This window comes from Hemiscyllium ocellatum, chromosome 6, assembly GCF_020745735.1.
Source record: "Hemiscyllium ocellatum isolate sHemOce1 chromosome 6, sHemOce1.pat.X.cur, whole genome shotgun sequence".
NCBI lineage: Eukaryota > Metazoa > Chordata > Chondrichthyes > Orectolobiformes > Hemiscylliidae > Hemiscyllium > Hemiscyllium ocellatum.
Genome location: NC_083406.1, coordinates 108,974,468 through 109,000,100, shown reverse-complemented (window position 1 = coordinate 109,000,100; position 25,633 = coordinate 108,974,468). Strand labels below are relative to the sequence as shown.

The window sequence follows — 25,633 nt, the reverse complement described above, 5'->3', positions numbered from 1 at the left end:
CGTTGTAATTGGAGGTAACCTTCTTTGCTGTCCACTACACCTCAATTTTGGTGTCATCTGCAAACTTATTAACTGTACCTCTTATGCTCACATCCAAATCATTTATGTAAATGACAAAAATTAGAGGGCCCAGCACCAATCCTTGTGGCACTCCACTGGTCACAGGCCTCCAGTCTGAAAAACAGCACTCCACCACCACCCTCTGTCTTCTACCTTTGAGCCAGTTCTGTATCCAATTAGCTCGTTCGCCCTGTATTCCATGAGATCTAACCTTGCTAACCAGTGTCCTATGGGGAAACTTGTTGAACGCTTGACTGAAGCTCATATAGATCATATCTACCACTCTGCCCTCAATCCTCATTGCCACTTCTTCAAAACAACTAAAGTTTGAGAGAAAATTTCCCTCGCACAAAGTCATGTTAACTATCGCTATTCAGTCCTCGCCTTTCCAAATACATGTACATCCTGTCCCTCAGGATTCCCTCCAACAACCTGCCCATCACTTTCTGCAGTCTTTCATTTAAATAATATTCAGCTCCTTCATTCCTCCTGCCAAAGTGCTTTGTCACATTTACCCACACTTTATTGCATGTGCCAATTTCTTTCCCATTCACTAAACATGTCCATATCCCTCTGCTCGCTCTGTCACACGGAGACATTTGTTTGGTATGACCATCTGGTTGTGTGTCGTACACAAACTTGGCATAAGTGCATTCACTTCCCTCATTCAATATATAGGCACTCAATTTGTTACAGGCTGCCATCCTGAAAATGTGCCCTTCTCCCAAAATTGTCTCTTCTATCCATGTTAATATACTAACCTAAACTCCAATGGCTCTAATTTATTAAGTAGCCTTATGTGTGGTGCCTTGTCAAACACCTTTTGGAAATCCAAACAGATTACATCTACTGGTTCCCCTTTAACTACATGACTTTTTATGTCCTCAAAGAATTCTAAAGAATTTGTCAGGCATGATTTTTTTCCTTCATGAAACCATGCTTCTTCTGCTTGATTAAATTTTGTATTTCTAATGTTCTGCTATTACAATCCTTATAAGAGGTCAACATTTTTCTAATGACAGATTGCTCTTGACACCAAACCAATTATGGCAGTTTAAATTTACAGTTTACATTCTAATTTTAGTTTCATGACCTGAACACATTCTTACATTGAAGATTAATAAATAATGCATCCATGAAATTTAAAAAGGAGGAGGAATTGATCTGTGATAAAATGCAGGATATGATTGGAACTGGGAGGGAAGGAAAGAAGCTGGAACAAAGTACGGCAAACTTTACAAAATGTACAAAAGCCGAAAAAGGAGTACATCACTCAGCTGCACAAACTAGTTCTGTCATGTAATAAGATCACCGTTAATCCCATTACGGCCTCAACTCCACATTCCTATTTATCCCCGATAATTCTTCATTCATTTGCTTATCAAGAACTTAGCTATCTCTGCCTTAAACATATTCAAAGATTCTGCTTCCATTGCCTTTTGAAGAGGAGTGCGCCAGAGACTCATGACCTGAGAGTTTTCCCCCAGTCTCAGTGTCAAAAGGTTGACCCCATATTTTTCAATCTCACTTTGATGATCTCAAATTTTTAATTTTAAGAGCTGGGTTTTTTTAAACTTATGGCCTCTACATCTTTCCTATGACAGACATTATGCTAAACAGCCTGTAGCTTCCTGCTTCTTGAATAAAGAGGTTAGATTCATGATTTTCCAATTGAATAGAATCTTCCAGGAATCAAGGGAATTTTGGGAAATTAAAACCAATGCAACAGCCATTGAACTAGCCATTTAATATCCTAGGTTTAACTAGAATAAACGTTATCAGGAACTTGGAAGCTGTCAGTCCATAGCTTTGACACTACTTCTTGATTGCAATATTCTCAAGTTCCTCCATTCCATTTCCTGCTTCACTACCATTTCAGTTTTGTTACTTGTATCTTCTGTAATGAAGACGGATGCAAAATATTTGTTCAATGCATCTGCCACCTCATTTTCCATTAATAATTGCTTATACGGACTTTCTATATGACCAACCCTCACTTTATCAACTCTAAAATATCTATAGAAATTTTCATATTTTTAATTTATAGTTAACTTTCTCTATACTGTTTCTTCCTTAGTAATCGTTTCATCATTCTGATATTTATTAAATTCTGTCTGATCCTCTGACCCATCATCCATGCAATATGCTTTTTCTTTAAATCTTGAGTTAAGACCACCCCTCGAGTTTTTCTTACTCATTATGATCTATTCTGAAAACTCCACTTAAAATGTCTGCCACATTTCTGTTATCCCCTTTCAAATTAATTCATTAGTAGACATTGCTCTGCTTTTATGTCACCATAATTGCCTGAATTTAAAGTTTAAAATCTCTCTATTGTACCTCAATTGTAAAGTTCAACCACATGATGATTGCCGCTACCTAGGGGTGCCTTCACTCTGAAGTCATTCATTAATCCTAGTTCATTGTACAACACCAGGTCTAGTTTAACCTGTTCTGATTGGCTCCTGAACATGTTAAAAAAAAAATCATGAAAGCATTCAATCTGACCTCATCGAGGCTAGGTCTGTCCATCTGACTTTTTTGGTCTTTATGCAGATTAAAATAGCCCATGATTATTACCTTAGCTTTCTGTTAAGCTCATATTGTTCTTCATTCTCTGTTCCAGCAGTTGGTTATCACTTGGGGACTTCTACATCATTCCCACATGTCACTTGTTGCCTTTATAATTTCTCATCTCTACCTAGATCATCTCACCATATAGAAGTTGTTTCAGTTTTTAAAAGTTGTGCTAGTATTTAGCATGATTAATTAGCAGAACCACCCCTCCACCTTTTCATAGTTTTCTGTCCTTCCTAAGTGTCACGTAGCTTTTGTGGCAGATCACAAACATTGTCATCCTGCAGTCATTTTCTGTAATGGCTGCCATATTTCTTTGGGAGAGAGGGGGATACCAGAGAGAAAGAAGGAGAAAGAGGCACAAAAATACACTCAGTGGCAGGAGGAGGAAGAATCAGAGAATTAATTGTGTGTTCAGAGTTGAAATCATGAGAAGGAACAAACAGTTATCAAACACTGTTTAAAAAGGTAACTCTGATGGAATCCTTAAAAAGATGAACTGGGAGCGGTTTTTGTGCAGAATAAATTTTGTAAACTAAAAGGTTTGAATTCATTACACACACCATATGTGAGGAGGAGCCAGATGGCCCGCACGATATTCTTAACAGAGCAATTCTGATGGAACTTGTAGCAATAACAGAGTAAACTCAAATCACAAGCAAACTAAATTTTCCACTATTAGGGACCTAAGTTTTTTTGTAAAAACTTGCATATCATCCACTAGCAGATGACTTAAAAATCGGCTACATATTTTCAGGGGGCATATTTAACCAGAAGGCAGAGAAGTCTATTTTCTTTTCCTTGGTATTGCATTTCAAATCCATGACTCGGACTAGAGTAGAAACTGTGGGAGCTGACTGCACACCATCTTAATTTATTTAGGTGTTAAACATGAAAAAGCAGAAATTTCAGACTGAAGAATCAAAGTTGGGAAATAGCAGTGTTACACTACTTTAATTTGATAGCTCAGACGGTTTGGGCTAAAACACTTAATTAGGGGATGATAGAGGAAACTAGTTGTAACTATCACACAGCCGCCTTTATTACATGAGTAACTTAATTTAATCATACAATGACAATGTTCAAACGTCAAGGTAACACCCACAGAATACTGCATTCCACCAAGGATAAATCAGAATTTATTTAAACATTTCATCCTTCCAACTACATGCTTGAGAAAGATTTCACACTGAAAATAGATTGTCCTGCATTTTAATGCACAGAAAACTTTCCATACTTTTAGTTCTAATTTTAAAAAAAGCTTTTCTTCCAATTTTACAATCGAGAATCTGTAAGAGTGATGGAAGCTGATGTGGCATACAAAGCTAGGGGATTAATCAGAATCAATTTCAGAAAATTCAGAAGTACATTCCTGCTATTAACAAAACTTGAAAAGAATTATTTTTGCAAATTTTGGGGACATTTGTGGTCAGGCCTCTTCAAAATTTAGTTCACTTCAACGCTTCTCTGAAAAAAAACCACAATCATTGCAAAGAAAGCAAGTTTGGGAAAATATTAATCATGAGTTGACAAAGATTGTTAAACTGCAGACCGAAGAGATCACTAAAAATAGGCGAAGTGCACTACAACTGAAGAGCCTAGGCAAGTCTGTGACAGATCAGTCTTGGACATGAAATGATTTTCAAATACCATATATACTAGTATACAGGTCGATCTCATGTATAACTCAACCCCTTATATTGGCAAAAAGTCTTGTTTTTGTCCATATATCTCATGTATAAGTCGATCCTAGTTCTTCACAGTTACAGATTTGGTGGGCTGAAGGGCCTTTTTCCACACTAAGTAATCTAATCTGAATCTGATCTGATCAGATCAACATTTACAAGTCAGCAAGTCTGCACATTGCGCTCTGCTCCGACTTTCCAGTCTACTGACGATACCGCTTTGTTCCAGGTCTTCTAGCCATCATGCTTTGCCTCAGGTTTGCTGAATTACTGTAATGGTGCCACAGTACAGGGCGACCACTGCATCCGTGAAGTTGATTTCAATTACCCATGGTTTTCCGCGGCCCAAACATATTACAGTGAACATTCCGGGACCGGGGGCTGCCGGGTAAGTAAATTTCCTAGTTTATCTAATGGGTAGATAAACATTCATCCCCTCGAAAACAATATCTTGTGTATAAGTCAACCCCCAATTTCAGATTCAAACGAAGTCTTCAAAATTCGACCTGTTCATGAATATATATGGTAACCTGTGAATAATACATTACACAAAGTTGGGCAGAAGCATATGAAAGCTTCCAGCTGGCTCTATTATGGTAGTCAAAAAAAGTCTTGGGTGGGGCACAATGAGCCAGGATTGTGAAATACTCAAGTTTTTCAATTAAATGTTGATGCAGGCTCCAGCTATCAAATTGACTTCCCAATTAATTCTACAGAAGGGGCACTACAACTAAGGTTCACTGGAGACATTGTTGAGCTAACACATCCTACAGCAACATCAGCTGTCATTTGTATCAAATTAAATAGATTTATATTTATATATCCTTACGCCATTTTATAAAGGCAAAAGGAAAACAAATAAACAAGCCTTAGAGGAAGAGTAAAATTTTAGCAGTTACAGGGCATTTGTAAGCAATATAGTTTGTGGCAAATAAACAAGCCATCTGAAATGCAGTCCAGAGGCTTTTATTTTGAAATAAATTAATTGTTTGAGCCTTGGTTGCAGATTGCAGGAACCAGGATAAGAAACTGAGCAAGAAATATTGGACAAACTTGTATGGCAACTAACTCATTTACATGAAGCAATGACCAAAATATGATCGAATCTGATCAAAACCAAATACCAGCTCTTCTTAAAAAAAAGTGTGACATAATGAAAAACTCCATTAAACATGGTTCACCTCATTCATTGGTTAACACTTATTGGAAGTGAAAAGTCACTAAAATCTAATATTCAAACTATGAAATGACATAAAAACAAAACAATTTGTGGTGTTTTGTTTGTACCTTGCAAATAATGTATCAGAGTTTTGGGAAGTCAGGTGGTGAGTCACACAGAATTCCTTGCCTGTACTTGTAAGCACAGTCTTTTACAGGCTGTGCCAATTCAGTTCCTGGTAGCCGCCCACCAGGATGGAAAATGATCAGGCCGAGGGAAGTAATCTGAGGATGTCTTGCAACAATGGCCTGGCACTGAGATAATGGGCCTCCATCAACCACCATCGCCCTTTGGGCTAGATATGAAGTCAGCCATTGGAAAAACTCTCCCTTCCCTCAATTCCCACTGACTTCTGTTTTGCTCGGGCTCCACGTCAAACTGTTGCTTGCCGCACTGATATCAGGGCAGTCACTCTAACCTCTAGAATTCTTCTATTTTGACCACATGTACTTCAAGGCGCAATAAGGTCTTGGTGGAACTCAAATTGAGCCGAAGTGAGCATGTTGTTGCTCAGTAAATGCAAATAATAAGATTTCAGGAAAGAGAAAAAAGGGTTCTGATTTTTGTGAAGATCCCCACTGGCAGATAGTTGTCATTCAATCAGACTCAAAAAAGACTGCATAGTTAAACATGATGAGTTGATAACTAAGCCAGTCCTATGATACAATAATAATGTGTTTACAGGTGAGGACATTTGGAAAAGATGGAAAGAAAAGGATGTAGGCTTGCTCGCTGAGCTGTAGGTTTGATATCCAGACGTTTCATTACCTGGCTAGGTAACACCATCAATGGTGACCAAGTGAAGCAAAGCTGTTGTCTCCTGCTTTCTATTTATAGGTTTGTCCTGGATGGGGTTCCTGGGGATGGTGATGTCATTTCCTGTTCATCTTCTGAGGGGTTGATAGATGGTATCTAGATCTATGTGTTTGTTTATGGTGTTGTGGTTGGAGTGGCAGGCCTCTAGGAATTCTCTGGCATGTCTTCGCTTAGCCTGTCCCAGGACAGATGTGTTGTCCCAGTTGAATTGGTGGTTTTTTTCATCCGTGTGTAAGGCTACGAGGGAGAGAGAGTCGTGTCTTTTATGGCTAGCTGGTGTTCATATATCCTGGTGGCTAACTTTCTTCCTGTTTGTCCTACGTAGTGTTTGTGGCCGTCCTTGCATGGAATTTTGTAGATGACGTTGGTTTTGTCCATTGGTTGTACTGTGTCTTTTAAGTTTGTTAGTTTGTTACAAAAACAAAGCAAGCAAAGCTACACCCTAAACCTCAACCTGAGCTACAAACCTTGCAAAAAAATGGAAAGAAAAGCTGTTTGCATTTCTGTATTTGAACCAAAAGGACACAGAAAATTATTACACCGAACATCAACAACAATAATAACTTCTAACCAAACGTCAACTGAACCACTGCCCAGATGAGTGTGCTGCCCTTACAATGAGAGTAGATTCTTGACTTCTGACAGCATTCTTACAGTAAAGATGCCAGATTCTACTTCATTGAAACTAGATGGCCAACTCAAGCAAAATTGTTGATTGTGGAAATCTGAAACAGAAATAGAAGTTGCTGAAAATACTCAGCAGGCTAAGTTGTATCTTTGTGACAAAGCTTTTGGTCATCTACCCTAACGTCAAAAAGCTGGAAAAGCACAGCAGGTCAGGCAGCATCTGAGGATCAAGAGAATCAACGTTTCAGGCATAAGGCCTTCATCTCAACCCTAATGGAAAGTCTCAAGAACACATGCTATTCTACATAGTGATGTATTGTTATACTGGTAGAAACTATAATTCACCACATACCACATTGCAGTAGAAAGGTCATCCTGTGGTTTGACTAGTTCTTAGCTACGTAAAAGACCTCTGTTGTAACTGTAAATATCTCCAGCCAAGTTATAATGACCAAGAGCACAACGATCAAAATTGTATGTTGCCTTTCCACATAATTTTGTAGGAGTGATAGAACAATGAGACCAGAAGCCACATTCACAATAGAATATTACAGCAGGAGGATAGAATAAGAAATTCTAAAGCAAATACAAATTTAAATCTTGTTAAGTTCATAATGATATCCCAATGGACAGCCAGGGTACAATGTAATTGGAAAAAAAGTTTAAAAGGTTACATGACAGGGGATAAAGAAATTGGAAGAACACAGACAGTTTGTACTGGAAACCTTGCTCTACATTATGAAAGTCTACAAATATGACCCATTTCCACAGAAAACAATCGCTTTAGCCACAAATCTAAAAAAAGCCGTGACACCATCTCCATAAGTGGATTCTTAAGTTTGCCTTTTTCTTTAAACCATTAAAATCTGGGGTCAGAAGTATTCGTTATACTGCAAGCACGGAGCTGGAATCAATAATAATGAAGCAAATGTGAACTAATGTATTTTTCTCCAAAAATATGCAAGACACCACATATTACTGGGTTCTAATAAACTTCTTACATCTATATGTTTACACATACAAAAGCACAATATTTAATTAGTCTCCGGCCTAAATAGAGTTTCTGTTCCTCTAGCAGTTTGTTGGCTGGGGCCTCATTGCTCAACATTGACAGAGGAAGGTAAGAAGAGGAAGGGCTAAAGGAAAGGGACTTGACGGGAGGGGCAAGCAGGGTGAAGAGGATGGAGGGGGGGTGCGGGAGGGAAGGAGGAGGAGTGGTGCAGGGGGGAAAGGGGGAAGAGAGGGGCGGGGGGGGAAGAGAGGGGCGGGGGAGAGGAAGAGAGGGGCGGGGAGGGGCGGGGAGGGGAGGGGGGGGGGGGGGGGGGGGGGGGGGGGGGGGGAGGGGGGGGGAGGGGGGGGGGGAGGGGGGGGGGGGGGGGGGGGGGGGGGGGAGGGGGGGGGGGGGGGGGGGGGGGGGGGAGGGGGGAGGGAGGGGGGGGGGGGGGGGGGGGGGGGGGGGGGGGGGGGGGGGGAGGGGGGGGGAGGGGGGGGGGAGGGGGGGGGGGGGGGGGGGGGAGGGGGGGGGGGGGAGGGGGGGGGGGGGGGGGGGGGGGGGGGAGGGGGGGGGGAGGGGGGGGGGGGGGGGGGGGGGGGGGGGGAGGGGGGGGGAGGGGGGGGGGGGGGGGGGGGGGGGGGGAGGGGGGGGGGGGGAGGGGGGGGGGGGGAGAGGGGGGGGGGGGGGGGGGGAGGGGGGGGGAGGGGGGGGAGGGGGGGGGGGAGGGGGGGGGGGGGGGGAGGGTGGGTAAGCGGGGGGGAGGGGGGGGGGGGGGGGGGGGGGGGGGGGGTGAAGGGGGGGGAAGTGGGGGGGGGAGAGGGGGGGGAGGGGAGGGGGAGGGGAGGGGGGGGGGTGGGGGGGGGAGTGGGGGGGGAGTGGGGGGGGGAGTGGGGGGGGGGGGGGGGAGGGGGGGAGTGGGGGGGGGGGGGGGGGGGGGGAGAGGGGGGGGAGTGGGAGGGGGGGGGGGGGGGGGGCGAGGGGGGGGGGGGGGGGGAGCGGGGGGGGGGGGGGGGGGGAGCGGGGGGGGGGAGGGGGGGGAGGGGGGGGGGAGGGGGGGGGGGGGGGGCGGGAGGGGGGGGGGGGGGGGGGGGGGGGGAGGGGGGGGGGGGGGGGGGGAGGGGGGGGGGGGGGAGGAGGGGGGGGGGGAGGGGGGGGGGGAGGGGGGGGGGGGGGAGGGGGGGGGGGGGGGGGGGGGGGGGGCGGGGAGGGGGGGGGGGGGGAGGGGAGGGGGGGGGAGGGAGGGGGGGGGGGGGGGGGGGGGGGGAGGGGGGGGGGGGGGGGGGAGGGGGGGGGGGGGGAGGGGGGGGGGGGAGGGGGGGGGAGTGGGGGGGGGGGGAGTGGGGGGGAAGGGGGGGGGGGGTGGGGGGGGGAGTGGGGGGGAGGGGGGGGAGGGGGGAGGGAGGAGGGGGGGGAGGGGGGGAGGGGAGGAGGAGGGGGGGGGAGGGAGGAGGGGGGGGGAGGGAGGGGGGGAGGGGGGGGGAGGAGGAGGGGGGGGGAGGGAGGAGGGGGAGGGGGGGAGGGGGAGGGGGAGGGGGAGGAGGGGGAGGGGGGAGGGGGAGGGGGAGGGGGAGGAGGGGGAGGGGGGGGGGGAGGGGGGAGGAGGGGGAGGGGGGGGGGGAGGGAGGGGGGGATGGAGGGGGGAGGGGGGGATGGAGGGGGGAGGGGGGGATGGAGGGGGGAGGGGGGGGAGGGAGGCGGGGGGGGCGAGGGGGCGAGAGGGCGAGAGGGGCGGGGGGGCGAGGGGCGGGGGGGAGGGGCGGGGGGGGAGGGGCGGGGGGGAGGGGGGGGGGGGAGGGAGAGGCGAGGGGGTGGGGAGGGTGGGAGAGAGAGGCGAGGGGGTGGGGAGGGTGGGGAGAGAGAGGCGGGAGGGTGGGGAGAGAGAGGCGAGGGGGTGGGGAGAGAGGGAGAGAGAGGCGAGGGGGTGGGGAGGGGGGGGAGAGAGAGGCGAGGGGGTGGGGAGGGGGGGGGAGAGAGAGAGGCGAGGGGGTGGGGAGGGGGGGGGAGAGAGGCGAGGGGGTGGGGAGGGGCGGGGAGAGAGAGGCGAGGGGGTGGGGAGGGGGGGGAGAGAGAGGCGAGGGGGTGGGGAGGGGGAGAGAGAGGCGAGGGGGTGGGGGGGGGGGGGAGAGAGAGGCGAGGGGGTGGGGAGGGGGGGGGAGAGAGAGGCGAGGGGGTGGGGAGGGGGGGGGAGAGAGAGGCGAGGGGGTGGGGAGGGGGGGGGAGGGAATAGGCAGGGTGAATGGGAATGGGTGGGGGGCAGTGTGGAGGGAACTGGGGCCAGGGGGTTGTTGGGTGGTCAGGGCCCGGATACCGAGGGTTATTTGAAGGGGACGTGGGTAAGAGAGGGGGTTGTTTAGGTGGGGCGGGGTTTGGATGAAATTATTGGTGGGGAAGGAGGAGTTGGGGGATGAGGGGTTACTGTGGAGAATCTGGGAAAGGACTTTGTGAGGTGGGTTTGGAAGAAAGGCCAGTCAGCTGCACTCTGACTACACCCATTGGCCTCGGTCCCAGCCCTGACCCTCGCTGCCCCAACCCCGGGGCCTTACCTTCTCCCGCTGGTCCCAGCTGTATTGCTTAGGCTCCTCCTCGGCATCGGGCACCTTCTCCTTTTTCTTTTTCTTCTCTCGGTTTTTCTCCTTAGATTTCCGGGAGAACAGGCAGCCCATCTTACCCTCTACCGTTACCACTCCCTGTCCCCCTCGGTCAAGACCCCTGACAACCGCTTCCCCTGCTCCCTGCCGACCAAACTCGCCAATGGCAAGGCGGGGCCGCTGCGTGGCCACCAATTACAACTCAGGGCCGCTGCGTGACCACCAATCACAACTCAGGGCCGCTGCGTGTCCACCAATTACAACTCAGGGCCGCTGCGTGTCCACCAATCACCGCGCGGGGCAACTGCGTATGTGCCAATCACAACCCGACGATGCTCCGCTTACACCAAGCAGAACGACATTTTGCCGCGTCTACACCAATCACACAACGAGGGACTGTTCAGTCTTCTCCAATCACAATCAGGACGCAGATACGCTTGCTCTCGGCCAATTACAGCGTACAGCAACTCCGCCTATCATCGAGGGAGTTGATATTTTGTCGGACCAATCCCTTGAGGAATCCTCCTACTGATCAATCAGATTTCAGAGGCTCTCGCCTCCGCCAATCAGAATGACTTTGACGTCAGCCAATCCCGCGGTATTTCAGATTAGTGACTCAGTCAAGGACTGCGGATGCTGATCGCGCCGATCTCAAAGATGGATTTAATTATGTCGATCATAATGGATCACAGACGCACTATCACCGGGTTGGATTCCCTTCAGTTCCTAAACTGACCAACAGGAACTGCCTTCGAATAAAACCATCAATCTCTCGGCTAACCAATCAAAAACGTAGTTTGACAGCCTTGCCGACGATTTAACCAATCGTTGCCGAGGATCCGACCGCATGTGGCCAATAGGATAAAACGTGACTGGAAGAACCACCAATCGCAGTGCAGAGGAAAGGGACCAATCAAGATGAGAAATCCATATTCACCAATCATAGTACAGAAAATAGCAACCAGTGACAAGGAGCTGAGAGCATGAACCAATCATATTCTCCAATCACCATATTGCGAGCATGAACCAATCAGACACAAGAAATCAATATTCTCCAATCACAGTACTGAGGGTATGAACCAATCAGAGATTGGTTGGGCTTAATGGTTTGATCTTGGGCAATGCTGTAAAACAAAGGAACATAGGGTTGTAGGTACTTAATTCTTTAAAGTTAAAAATTATAGTCCAACAAGTTTATTTGGAAGCTCTAGCTTTCTGAGCTTTGCTCCTTCATCAGGTTTGAGTGGAATATAAGATCATAAGACACAGAATTTCTGAGTCTTATGATCTTATACAGTACTTGAAAAACACCTGATGAAGCAGCAACACTCCGAAAGCTGACGCTTCCAAATAAACTTGTTGGACTATAACCTGGCTTTGTGCAATTTTTAACCTTGTACACCCCAGTCCAACACCAGCACCTCCAAATCATAATTCTTTAAAGTTTGCATCACGTATAGACAGGATGGTTAAAAAGGTGTTTGGCAGCCTTTGATGGCAAAGTCTGGCATGATGTGGAGTCTGTGTGGGTGGAATTGAGGAACCACAAAGGCAAAAAAACCATAATGGGAGTTATGTACAGACCTCCTAACAGTGGTCAGGACCAGGGGCGCAACATGTACCGGGAAATAGAGAAGGCATGTCAGAAAGGGAAGTTCACGGTGATCATGGGAGACTCAATATGCAGGTGGACTGGGTAAATAATGTTGCCAGTGAATCCAAAGAAAGGGAATTCATGGAATGTTTACAGGATGGCTTTTTGGAACAGCTTGTCATGGAGCCCACAAGAGAGCAGGCTATTCTGGACCTAGTGCTATGTAATGAACCAGATTTTATAAAAAATCTTAAAGTAAGGGAACACTTAGGAAGCAGCGATCATAATATGGTTGAGTTCAGTCTGCAGTTTGAAAGAGAGAAGGCAAAATTGGGTGTAATGGTGTTACAGTTAAATAAAGGTTAAATAAAGTTAAATGAGGGTATGCAAGGCGAACTGACGAAAATAGACTGGAAGCAGAGCCTACTGGGGAAGACAGTAGAACAAAAATGGCAGGAGTTTGTGGGTATAATTGAGGACACTCTACAGAGGTCCATCCCCAAGAAAAGAAAGATTATCCGGGGAGAGATTAGACAGTCATGGCTGACAAAGGAAGTCAGGAAATGTATTAAAGAAAAAGAGAGATCCTATAAAGTGGCCAAGAGCACTGGGAAATCAGAAGATTGGGAAGGCTACAAAAACAAACAGAGGATAACAAAGAGAGAAATAAGGAAGGAGAGGATCAAATATGAAGGTAGGCTCGCCAGTAATATTACAAATGATAGTAAAAGTTTCTTTCAATACATAAGAAACAAACGATTAGCAAAAGTGGACACTGGCCACTTCAAACTGATGCTGGAAGCCTAGTGATGGAAGATAAGGAAATAGCTGGAGAGCTTAATAAGTACTTTGCGTCAGTCTTCACAGTGGAAGACATGAGTAATATCCCAACAATTAAAGTTGAGTATGGTTGCCATTACAAAAGAGAGTGTGTTAGAAAAGCTAAAAGGTCTTAAAATTGATAAATCTCGTGGCCCCGTTGGGCTACATCCTAGAGTTCTGAGGGAGGTGGCTGAGGAAATAGCGGAGGCGTTGGTTGAGATCTTACAAAAGTCACTGGAGTCAAGGAAAGTACCGGATGATTGGAAGATCGCTATTGTAACCCCCTTGTTCAAGAAAGGATCAAGACAAAAGATGTAAAATTATAAGCCAATTAGCCTAACCTCAGTTGTTGGTAAAATTCTAGAATCCATCATTAAGGATGAGGTTTCTAAATTCAAGGAAGAGCAGAGTCAGATTAGAACAAGTCAACATGGATTTAGTAAGGGGAGGTCGTGCCTGACAAACCTGTTGGAATTCTTTGAAGAGGTGACAAGTAGGTTAGACCAGGGAAACCCAGTGGATGTGGTCTATCTAGACTTCCAAAAGGCCTTTGATAAGGTGCCACACGGGAGGCTGCTGAGTAAGGTGTTCGAGGTGAGCTACTGGTACGGATTGAGGATTGGCTGTCAAACAGAAGGCAGAGAGTTGTGATAAAAAGTTCTTTTTCGGAATGGCAGCCGGTGACATGTGGTATCCCGCAGGGTTCTGTGTTGGGGCCGCAGCTGTTCATGTTATATATTAATGATCTGGATGAAGGGACTGGGGGCATTCTAGCGAAGTTTGCCGATGATACGAAGTTAGGTGGGCAGGCAGGTAGTACTGAGGAAGTGGGGAGGCTGCAGAAGGATCTAGACAGTTTGGGAGAGTTGTCCAGGAAATGGCTGATGGAATTCAATGAGCAAATGCGAGGTCTTGCACTTCGGAAAAAAGAATACAAACATGGACTACTTTCTAAACAGTGAGAAAATTCATAAAGCCAAAGTACAAAAGGATCTGGGAGTGCTAGTCGAGGATTCTCTAAAGGTAAACATGTAGGTTGAGTCCATGATTAAGAAAGCGAATGCAATGTTGTCATTTATCTCAAGAGGGTTGGAATATAAAAGCACCATTGTGCTACTGAGACTTTATAAAGCTCTGGTTAGGCCCCATGTGGAGTACTGTGTCCAGTTTTGGTTCACACACCTCAGGAAGGACATACTGGCACTGGAGTGTGTCCGGCGGAGATTCACACGGATGATCCCTGGAATGGTAGGTCTAACATATAAGGAATGGCTGAGGATCCTGGGATTGTATTCATTGAAGTTTAGAAGATTAAGGGGAGATCTAATAGAAACTTACAAGATGATACATGGCTTGGAAAGGGTGGACACTAGAAAATTGTTTCTGTTAGGCGAGGAGACTTGGACCCGTGGACGCAGCCTTAAAATTAGAGGGGGTAAATTCAGAACAGAAATGCGGAGACATCTCTTCAGCCAGAGAGTGGTGGGTCTGTGGAATTCATTGCCACAGAGTGCAGTGGAGGTCGGGATGCTAAATGTCTTCAAGGCAGAGTTTGATAAATTCTTGATGTCACAAGGAATTGAGGGCTATGGGGAGAATGCAGGTAAGTGGAGTTGAAATGCCCATCAGCCATGATTGAATGGCGGAGTGGACTCGATGGACCGAATGGCCTTACTTCCACTCCTATGTCTTATGGTCTTATGGCACGCTTGCCTTCATTGATCAGTATAGGTGTCCGGACATTATGTTGAGATTGTACAGGCTATTGGTGAAGCCTATTCTGGAATGCTGTGTCCAGATCTGGTTGCCCAGTTACACGACCGATATTATCAAGCTGGAGTGCGTTCAGAAGAGATTTACCAGGATATTGACAGGTAAGGAAGGTTTGAGTTAAAAAGAAAAGCTAGATAGGCTGGGACTTTTTTCATTGGAGCATAGGAGGTTGAAATGTGACCTAATCGAAGTTTAGAAAATAATGAGAGATAGAGATAGAGTTGATGGTAGTTGGCATTTCCCCAGATGGGGAATTTCAAGACTCAGGGTCACATTTTTAGGGAAAGAGGAGAGAGATTTTAAAAAAACATAATATGCAAATTTTTTACACAGAACATAATTTGCATGTGGAATGAACTTCCTGAGGAAGTGCTGAATGCAGGTACAATTACAACATTTAAGAGACATTTGGATGGATATGTGAATAGGAAAAGTTTGAAGGGATATGGGCCAGCAACAGGCAGGTGGTACTCGTTTAGTTTGGAATTGTGTTTACAGTCATAGAGTTAAAGAGGTATACAGCATGGAAACAGTCCCTTCAGTCCAACTTGTCCATGCCAACCAGATAGTCCAACCCAATCTAATCCTGTTTGCCAGCACTTGGCCCATATCCTAAACCCTTCCTATTCATATAACCACCCAGATGCATTTTAAATGTTGCAAATGTACCAGTCTGCACCACTTCCTCTGACAGCTCATTCCATACACACACCACTCTCTGCATGAAAAGGTTGCCCCTCCGATCCCTTTTATATCTTTCCCCTCTCACCCTAAACCTATACTCTCTAGTTCTGGACTCCCCTACCCCTGGGAAAAGGTCTTGTCTATTTATCCAATCCTTACCGCTCATGATTTTATAAACTTCTATAAGGTCACCCCTCAGCCTATGGTACTCCAGGGAAAACAGCCCCAGCCTATTCAGCCTCTCCTTATAGCTCAAATCCTCCAACCCTGGCAACATCTTTGTAATTCTTCTCTGAACCCTTTCAAGTTTCACAAAATCCTTCCCATAGGAAGGAGACCAGAATTGCATGCAATATTCCAAAAGTGTAATTTATGTGTAAATTCTGTCCCTCAGGATTCCCTCCAACAACCTGCTCACAACTGATGTCAGATTCACCGGTTTATAGATTCCTGGTTTGTCCTTATCATCTTTCTTAAATATTGGTACCACGTTAGCCAACCTCCAGACTTCTGGCACCTCACCTGTGACTATCAATGATACAAATATCTCAGCAAGGGGCCCAGCAATCACTTCCCTGGCTTTCCAAAGAGTTTTAGCAGGGACTGAAGGGTCTGTTTCTGTGCAATATGACTCTATGGCTCCACATTATGTTGAACTTTATGTAAGACACTAGGTCAGCCTCAGCTGGAGTATTGCATTGAATTCTGAACACCACCCTTGAGGAAGGATGTGAAGACATTGAAGAGAGTGCTGAATGGATTCACAAGAATAGAGCCCTGGTGAGGAACTTCAGTGAGGAAGACATTGAAAAAAATTAGCGCTGTTTTCTTTGGAGAAAAGAAGGCTGAGACAATATCTGATTTAAGTTTACAAAGTGTGGAAACAGGTCCTTTGGCCCAACAAGTCCACACCGACCCTCTAAAGAGTGTCTCATCCAGACCCATTCCCCTACTGTAATACTCTACATTAACCCTGATGAATGCACCTAACCTACATATTCCTGAACACAATGGACAATTTAGCATGGCCAATTCACCTAACCTGCACAGCTTTTGGACTATGGGGGGAAACCAGAGCACCTGGAGGAACCCTACACAGACAGCGGGAGAATATGCAAACACCACATAGACACTCACATAAAGCTGGAATCAAACCCTGGTCCCTGGCGCTTTGAGGCAACAGTGTTAACTACTAAGCCACGGTGCCACCCCAAAAGAAAGAAAATATAAGAGATTCTACAAGTCCATGAGGAGCAAGAGAGCAAATAGGGCCCCTTAAAGATCATAGAATCCCTACAGTGTGGAAAGAGGCCCTTTCGCCCAACAAGTCCACACTGACCCCCTGAAGAGGATCCAACCCAGATCTGAGGATCTAAAATATGGGCTTAGGCTGTTGTCATTTAATGGGCAACCATTTAATACATGCCCTTACTAACAACAAAATGGCTTATTAATGCGAGTAACATAAAGTGACATAACAAAATAACTTCTAGGCTGCAAATTGACAATTCTGTTTAAAATGGCTTTTAACCCTGCTAAAAGCTGCATTCCTGAACTAACTAAACCAAAGATTAGCAGACAATGCTTCCTTCACAGTATGGAATTAACTAAGCTAGATAGGACATCACTAACCATCTTAGCTAACCTTGGTGCCGAGAGATAAAATGTGCGAAACAAAGTTAGTTCCCAGGAAATGTCATTGGCTTAATCTTATGTCTATAATGTAATTTTATTACATATTATTTGATTCGCTCTGTAATTAAGGCTGTACCATTCCTTAAGAAGAATATAAAAATTGTCTTTGTTTTAAGCCATTTGCACAGTTTCTCTAAGGAACACAGAAGTCTTTTGGATACAGAACTAGCTCAAAAAGGTAGAAGACAGAGGGTGGTGGTGGTGGTGGAGGGTTGTTTTTCAGACTTGAGGCCTGTGACCAGTGGAGTGCCACAAGAATCGGTGCTGGGTCCTCTACTTTTTGTCATTTATATAAATGATTTGGATGCGAGCATAAGAGGTACAGTTAGTAAGTTTGCAGAGGACACTAAAATTGGAGATGTAGTGGACAGTGAAGAGGATTTCCTCAGATTACAACAGGATCTTGATCAGATGGGTCAATGGGCTGAGAAGTGGCAGATGGAGTTTAATTCACATAAATGCAAAGTGCTACATTTTGGGAAAGCAAATCTTAGCAGGACTTATAGACTTAACCGTAAGGTCCTAGGGAGTGTTGCTGAACAGGTTCATAGCTCCTTGAAAGTGGAGTCACAGGTAGATAGGATAGTGAAGAAGGCATTTGGTATGCTTTCTTTTATTGGTCAGAGTACTGAGTACAGGAGTTGGGAGGTCATGTTGCGGCTGTACAGGACATTGATTAGGCCACTGTTGGAATATTGCGTGCAATTCTGGTCTCCTTCCTATTGGAAAGATGTTGTGAAACTTGAAAGGGTTCAGAAAAGATTACAAGGATGTTGCCAGGGTTGGAGGATTTGAGCTATAGGGAGAGGCTGAACAGGCTGGGGCTGTTTTCCCTGGAGAGGAGGCTGAGGGGTGACCTTATAGAAGTTTACAAAATTATGAGGGTAAATAGGCAAAGTCTTTTCCCTGGGGTCGGGGAGTTCAGAACTAGAGGGCATAGGTTTAGGATGAGAGGGGAAAGATATAAAAGACACCTACGGGGCAACTTTTTCACACAGAGGGTGGTACGTTTATGGAATGAGCTGCTGGAGGAAGTGGTGGAGGCTGGTTCAATTGCAACATTGAAGAGGCATTTGGATGGGTATATGAATAGGAAGGGTTTGAAGGGATATGGGCCGGATGCTGGCAGGTGGGACTAGATTGGGTTGGGGTTACTGGTCGGCATGGACGGGTTGGACGGAAGGGTCTGTTTCCATGCTATACATCTCAATGACTCAATGACTGTCCAAGTGTTTGACCTCTGTGTTGCTGGACAACCTGAGCCCGGCCGTGATAATAAAGTATGAAATTGTGAGATATGGTAAATTAATGTTACTTCTGCAATTCTCAGTTATAATTTCTGATACAAGGTGAATGAACTCACACCAGTGTGTAATTGTTTCAGCCAGGAGCTGAGTCAACAAGAATGGGAACTATGTGGAGGAAATGCATAATTGTTTTTTTGTATTAGCTAAAAATGTATGCAAGAAAGAAATGGGACTGTAAGACAATGGTAGAAATACAGGCTTAGTGATAAGATGCTGTGAAGACAGGCCTGTATAAACAGTAGTATAAACATCTGTTTCCCACTTTTACAGAAACACAGGAACAAACCCCAATTAAAAGGGCTTAGTGATAAGATGCTGTGAAAAGGCAAGGATGTGCCCACAGCAGGATGAGGTCAAATGGCCTTGAGAACTGGAATGAGCATTTTTTTCACAGACAAGACCGGATAAGACACGAGATAAACAGGAGTAATGGGTACCGGTCTTAGGGAAGTGGAGGATGTAAACGGGGGGGGGGACAATGAAATAAGAAAAAAAATGTAGGAACCAAATTATATAAATATCGAGTATTTGTTGAATTCAGTGTGTTTTGTCCCTGCCTTGTGGACATCACACCCACTTGCAAATGTGCAATAAAGGGCACTATTGATTCAGATTTTGTCTTGGACTGAAATTATTGTTTCTCACAAAATCTTGCAGAGCCAGACCAAATTGCTAGTGTTTATTTGACCAATCGCGGAACTAAAGGACCCCTCCTGTGGGTCGAGATCTTCATCTGGTGCCGTGACTCGGATATGGCACGGATGGATTGTGGACAGCCTCGAGTCCTCCACTATTGAGAGTTGAGGTATCAGCCAGCCAGACATGAGTATTTCATAGCCGTTTGGTTTTCCTCTCATTCAAGCAGTGGTTGACCTGACCCCTCGCTGTCTCAGTCCAGCCCGTAAAGGATCGGTCTTGGTAAGAATAGGGTCGGGACCCTAAAAAAAACAAGAGGGGAAGAAAGAAAGGAGAAAAGAGAAGGTTGAGGACCTTCTCAGAATCGGGAGACTCTAATTCGGTGGGATTGGCACTGTCTAAATTGATACCGAAATTGTTCTGTGAAATAAGGAAGTATCTCAATACTTTATAACGGGAGTCTCGAGGGTTTTGGAAAGTTGGGAAGGGTTTGCGGAAGTTGGCAGGTTGTTGTGTGTTAACGGGCTGTTAAACAGGAAAGGTTTTGAGTCGGGACCGTAAGAGGATGCTGGTCAAAGCACAGCAGGTTAGGCAGCATCTCAGGAATAGAGAATTCGACGTTTCGAGCATAAGCCCTTCATCCCTGATGAAGGGCTTATGCTCGAAACGTCGAATTCTCTATTCCTGAGATGCTGCCTAACCTGCTGTGCTTTGACCAGCAACACATTTGCAGCTGTGATCTCCAGCATCTGCAGACCTCATTTTTTACCGTAAGAGGATGGTTGTTTAAGATGGGTAATAATATACACAAGGCAGAAGATCCACCTTCACCCTTGGTAAAAATGTGTAAGAAGTTTCCAGAGAAGTCTGAAAATCTGCTGAAACTTTCTGGCGCCTTAAAACTAGACATTGGGTGATGAGCAGTGGCCACTAGATGGCCCTAAATGTTAAATCAGCCCAGCAATTGATCTAGCAACAAAACCTGGGCTCTGAAATGAAAGAATTAATTAGACTGTGGGAGCAATTCTGTGATGGGAGCCACAAAGAATCAGTTTTATGCTCATGGCAGGATACTGCCACTAAATTGGGAATTGAATTAACTAATGAAGGTACCATGAAATCTATTGAGGTCCTCAATAATGAATGTGCTCAAGTTAAACGTCAACAGAAACAAAAGGAAAAGTCGCCAGTGACTGGTAAACGAAAAGCACTGTACAGTTCGAGAGCTGGCTTTGGTTTATGCACGGGAGACAATGAAAATTCAGATTGAGATGATTGGTGTTCCTACCTGTGCCCTGCACCGCCGCCGCTTCGACCACCTCTGCCTAACTCACAAGTGCATCCTAATGCACCCCCCGGTTATTCCAGCCCCTGCCGGATCGGCAAGTCCAGAGCCCCACGCGGCCCCTGCCCTAACCGCTTCCCCACAGACTGTTCAACCTCTTGCATATCAAACTGTTGTTGCACCTAATCCTCAAATTCCCATTGTTCCCCTGTGTTCTCCCTGCCTGGTTCTAACGCTGCAAATGTTGCTCTTTCTCCCATTCCCCAGGTTACTCTTAGCTCGACCTAAGACATGTGCTGCTGTCCCCTCGCCCCCTCCCCAGGTCACTGTCTCTGTTGATTGGAACACACGGAGTCAACGGAAATCAAGGTTTCACCAATCTTCTAACAAACAACTCATTCAACGATCAGAAACCCCTTTGAGTTCCTCTTCTGAGGACTCTGAAGATGAAATACCTGCATTAGGCATGTTCCCAATGAGAGAACTACCGAACCCATAGGCCTGGCGCTCCCAGTCAAAACGCCACTATCCTTGTCTATTGTCCCTGGAAGCCCCATAAAATTATGTCCATTCTCAGTAATGCACTGGACCGCCACAAGGCTCCTCAGCAGTTAAAGTTTCTGATGGCAATGCCCAGGACCTTGGGGTCCTTCTCCAACAAGTCCTCACCTGCTCTAAATATGCCCGTTTTACTGGACGCATTGGCCACAATAATTTTGCTGCTCTCTCTAACGCTGTAGCTCAAGATCAGCTGTGACAAGACTATGTCCTTCCTAATGCATCCGCCATACTAGCAAAACCTCGTTCTTATTCGCAATTCTTACTCGCATCCTTGGATTTCGCCCTAAAAATAAGAAGTCTGCTGAAGATTTCCTTGAACGCTTTAGAGAATGATGTGAATCCTATTCTGGGGACAGGGCTTGGAATTTCAATGTTGTCAATATTCAATATAACTCCACGTAATTAAACTTTTTGCTGTTGCCACAGCAGTTAAGACAAACAACCCAGGCTGGGTTGAAGCCAATCCTAATCAACTCCATCATTCTATTAAGGCTTTATGGAAACATCAGAGTTGAAGACAGAGCTCCAACCCGCGTAAAGTCAGAATTTATAGTTCTAGAGGAGGCTTCCCAACAATTATCTGTGCGTTATAGTAGTGGTCCTGCACCTATTCGAGACCATGGTTGTGGGCGTGGCCAAGGGGCCCCTCTTAGGCAGCCCCACTCAGGGCTATTTTAATTGTAGCAATCCATATCACTGGGCTCATGACTGCCCGACCCAAGGCTGCTTTCTTTGTTGGGCCTCTAATTGCCCTAAAGGGGCAACAAGGGGGAACCAAGGAAGTACTTATGGAAGCTACCCTCAGAACCTCTATGACAACTGGGGGAAACCTTCTGATAACAGTCATCCTCCACAACAAGCAAGAGGCAGAGGACAAATCATCAATTTTTTACAAAATAATCCCTTTTCCCAATGACGAAATAATTTTCCTTTATGATCTGTGTCTTCCAAGCAGAAACCCACAGTCTTATTTAAAATTAACAGCAGATGGTACCCCTTTCTGATTGACACAGGGGCCTCAATGTCTTCTGTGAAATCTGACATGAATCTTCCAATGTCAAAGGAGACAAAGAAATTATTTGGTTTTCAAGGAGAAAGCCACAAGTATCCACTTTCTGATCCAATTCCTGTCTATTTTCAGGGCTATTCCCTTGACCGTTGCTTTGTGATCACAACCACATTATCCTTCAATCTAATGGGATAAGATCTGCTGTGTGCCTTTCAAGTAAAACTTGCCTGCTCCCCTGATGGTGTCCAACTTGACTCTAACTCAGTTGAACGCCAACTGTATGTGTCCACTCGACCTTACCCCTTAAGGGTCTGGAAGTCACATCACCCTTGCTTATGATCAGACAGGCCAAGACAAATCCCTTGAAGACTTCTTTGCAGACTTAATTGGAACTGAATGGACTGTACAGATTTTGGCTCGGGTCACCAGCTCAGAAGGCGAAGCAGATTTTGTTCAAATACCCTCTCACATGTGGAACAAGCGACCACTTCAGCTCCTCACATCACTCGTAACCCGCCTCATCATGCTTTGGACATGGGCCCTATGGTCCACGGTGTAGTTACAGGCCTGACCCACACTGCTACCAGCTGCAAACATTCCATATCCTCTACTATCCAACTCCTAACTCTCACAATGCCACACTCCAACACCATGAAAGTTGGGATATCCTTGATTTAGTCCACCCTGATGTATGGGCCGAAGCATCCTCCAATGTTGGACTCACAAATTGCGAAACCATTCACTTTGCCTTAAAACCAAATGTTATTCTGCCCCATCCATCCACCAATACCCACTGAAACAACAAGCAATACCAAGCCTTACTGCTCTAATTGATTACTTTCTCCATCAAGGCATTCTATTCCCTTGTCAATCACCCTGTAGCATTCCAATATGGCTGTAAAGCCTGCCAAGCCAGACCAATATGGAGTGGTTCAAGATCTAAGAGCTATCAATGCCATTGTCCAGCCTCTTCATGTCCAGGTCCCAAATCCAGCTCATATTTTAGCCTCGGTACTATCAGGTGCGTACCATCCATAACCAACTCCTATCCAGTCATCCAATTTTCATTCTTATTTATTTAATCGTAACCCATTACTTGCAATTCCTCCTCTCCCACTTCCACACAGTTAATTTGGTAACCCTCAAGGTTCAGTCATGGATCTCTCTTATTTCTCATCTAAATCACCCGGGTTCAATTCCCGACTCAGGCGACTGACTGTGTGGAGTTTGCACGTTCTCCTCGTGTCTGCGTGGGTTTCCTCCGGGTGCTCCGGTTTCCTCCCACAGTCCAAAGATGTGCAGGTCAGGTGAATTGGCCATGCTAAATTGCCCAGTGTTAGGTAAGGGGTAAATGTAGGGGTGTGGGTGGGTTGCGCTTCGGCGGGTCGGTGTGGACTTGTTGGGCCGAAGGGCCTGTTTCCACACTGTAAGTAATCTAATCTAATCTAATCTCTGTGAGATCATCTTCCATGACACTATCCAAAGGCATTGTGTTAGTTCTACATGTAGCTCATTGCTATCTCTCTTACTTCCTTCACTATTGCTAAGTTATAAGAATGCATATCTGATATCCTGTGTTGGATGTGAGATTTTCTCCCACTAAATATTAGGAATTTTTAAAATTCCTCTTTATTGTCCATACAGAAATTATTTGCATTTATTCAAAAATTATGTGGAAATGAATAATAAAATAAAAAGAAAGAAAATGACCATATCAGAGTTCTAACTTTAAATAAGATGTATTAAAAACTATTTCAATGCATTAACATAATCACTCCCATCACAAATGCATATTCTGATCCACTCTTATGAAGAAGATTGAAGGCTATCGACTCAGTCCTTCTCTCTGACAACACTAAGCCAGACTGCTTGAAACCTTGGTGTCACACTTGACCCCAAGGTAGTCTTCCTTTCACATGTTCATGGCAGCTGTACTATTGCATATCTCCATCTCTGTCCAACACCCCCAACTTTACCCCTGTCTGAGCTCATCTCCCATTGAGACCTTCATTCTTACCTTTGTTATCTCTAGACTTGACTCTCGGCTAAACACTAAGCAGGTTTCCCACATTCTATCTTCTGTATATTTGAGGTCATTTAAAAATCTGCTCCTCGCAAACAAGACTTAATCTTGACAAACTTACATTTAATGTTTGCTGAATTAATTTGGCTCCCAATCAAGCTCAACCTTATCGTTAAAATTTTCATTTTGTTTTTAGTTTCCTCAATGGGCTCATCTCACCCTACCTCTGTAATCTCCTCCATGCCAGAACCCTCTGATATAGTTGCATTTAGAGTCATAGATTCATAGAGATGTACAGCATGAAAACAGACCCTTTGGTCCAACCCATCCAGATATCCCAGCCCAATCTAGTCCCACCTGCCAGCACCAAGCCCATATCCCCCAAACCCTTCCTATTCATATACCCATCTAAATGCCTCTTAAATGTTGTAATTGTGCCAGCCTCCACCACTTCCTCTGGCAGCTCATTCCATACACGCACCACCTCTGTGTGAAAATGTTACCCCTTAGATCTCTTTTATATCTTTCCCCTCTCACCCTAAACCTATGCCCTCTAGTTCTGGACTCCCCAACCCCAGGGACAAGACTTTGCGTATTTACCCTATCCATGCCCCTCATAATTTTGTAATCCTCTACAAGGTCACCCCTCAGCCTCCAAAACTCCAAAAAAAGCCTCAGCCTGTTCAGCCTCTCCCTGTAGCTCAAATCCTCCAACCTTGGCAACATCCTTGTAAATCTTTTCTGAACCCTTTCAAGTTTCATAACATCTTTCCAATAGGAATGAGACCAGAATTGCACGCAATATTTCAACAGTGGCCGAACCAATGTCCTGTTCAGCTGCAACATGACCTCCCAACTCCTGTACTCAATACTGTGACCAATAAAGGAAAGCATATCAAATGCCTTCTTCACTATCCTATCTACCTGCGACTTCACTTTCAAGGAGCTATGAACCTGCACTCCAAGGTTTCTTTGTTCAGCAACACTCCCTAGGACCCTATCATTAAGTGTATAAGTCCTGCTAAGATTTGCGTTCCCAAAATGCAGCACCTCACATTTATCTGAGTTAAGCTCCATTTGCCACTTCTCAGCCCATTGGACTATCTGGTCAAGATCCTGTTGTAATCTGTGGTAACTCTCTTCGCTGTCCACTATATCTCCCTCTTGAGCATCTCTGATTTTAATTGCTCCAGCATTGGTGGCTATAGCTGATGTGGTCTCGTCCCTATGCTCTGGAATTCACACCCAAAAACCTTTTATTCTCTTAAAATATTTCTTTAAACTTACGTTTTTGAGCAACATTTTTGCCCATTAACTCAATATTTCCTGTGTCATATTTTGTACTGAGATGCCTTGTTACATTAAAGTGTTGCTACCCAATATAAGAAGTTACTGTGGATGACTGCAGTGAATATAAGTGGTCCCAGAACAAGAATCTATAGATGGAGATCTGTTTATCTCCTTGGTGTTTAATGACCAGTCTAAGATAAGCCATCAATTCCTATTCACTATTTCCTATCAAGGTAAATTGCTGCCCTCTCCTCTCCAATGTTGGCTAATCATATATCTCTTAATCCTTTGCAGTAGTCTCCTGTATGGTACCTTATCAAAGCTTTTCTGAAAGTTTCAGTGAACCACAGCCAGAGCATTTCTCACATTCACTATATCTATCACTTAT

General features: G+C 45.5%; 1 protein-coding gene and 1 pseudogene across 1 annotated transcript in view; both read right to left on the bottom strand.

Annotated features, from left to right (window-relative positions):
- rp2 (RP2 activator of ARL3 GTPase) overlaps window positions 1-10,718 on the bottom strand; it is a 42,196-nt gene extending 31,478 nt beyond the window's left edge. Inside the window, exon 1 of the mRNA XM_060826258.1 lies at window positions 10,522-10,718. Coding sequence (XP_060682241.1) covers window positions 10,522-10,641 — 120 coding nt within the window. The 5' untranslated portion in view covers window positions 10,642-10,718. The remainder of the gene's footprint in view (window positions 1-10,521) is intronic.
- LOC132816858 (basic proline-rich protein-like) lies at window positions 8,269-9,823 on the bottom strand (annotated as a pseudogene).
- Window positions 10,719-25,633: the final 14,915 nt, after the last annotated feature.